Source organism: Eimeria mitis, genomic scaffold (assembly GCF_000499745.2).
Source record: "Eimeria mitis Houghton genomic scaffold, Emh_scaff656, whole genome shotgun sequence".
Taxonomy (NCBI): Eukaryota; Apicomplexa; class Conoidasida; order Eucoccidiorida; family Eimeriidae; genus Eimeria; species Eimeria mitis.
This window is the reverse complement of record NW_013574706.1, coordinates 4310-4561: the sequence shown is the minus strand read 5'-3', so window position 1 is coordinate 4561 and position 252 is coordinate 4310. Positions and strand designations below refer to the sequence as shown.

The 252-nt window shown below is 61.1% G+C and overlaps 1 protein-coding gene across 1 annotated transcript in view; it reads left to right on the top strand.

Annotated features, from left to right (window-relative positions):
• Positions 1 to 252, top strand: part of EMH_0018880 (CAM kinase, CDPK family, putative) — a gene marked incomplete at both ends in the record, with an annotated part of 6130 nt that overhangs the window by 1936 nt on the left and 3942 nt on the right. Inside the window, one exon of the mRNA XM_013501244.1 lies at positions 3 to 252. Coding sequence (XP_013356698.1) covers positions 3 to 252 — 250 coding nt within the window. The remainder of the gene's footprint in view (positions 1 to 2) is intronic.

Below are 252 nucleotides of genomic sequence, written 5' to 3'. Positions count from 1 at the left end.
CCACCACCAGCCTGCTGCCATCGGGGGCCCCCTCGCCGCAGACGCGTACACCAGCAGCAGCAGCAACAGCAGCAGCTGCTGCTGCTGCTGCTGCTGCTGATGCTGCAGCAGCAGGCAGTCGGCATGAGGGATCCAGGCTTAGAAGGAAAGGCACCAGCAGCTATGAGGTGTATGTACACCCCGCAGCAGCTGCAAAGGAGAAAGAACCGAGTATCACCAACGTTGCTGCTGCAGCAGCAGCAGCATCAACAG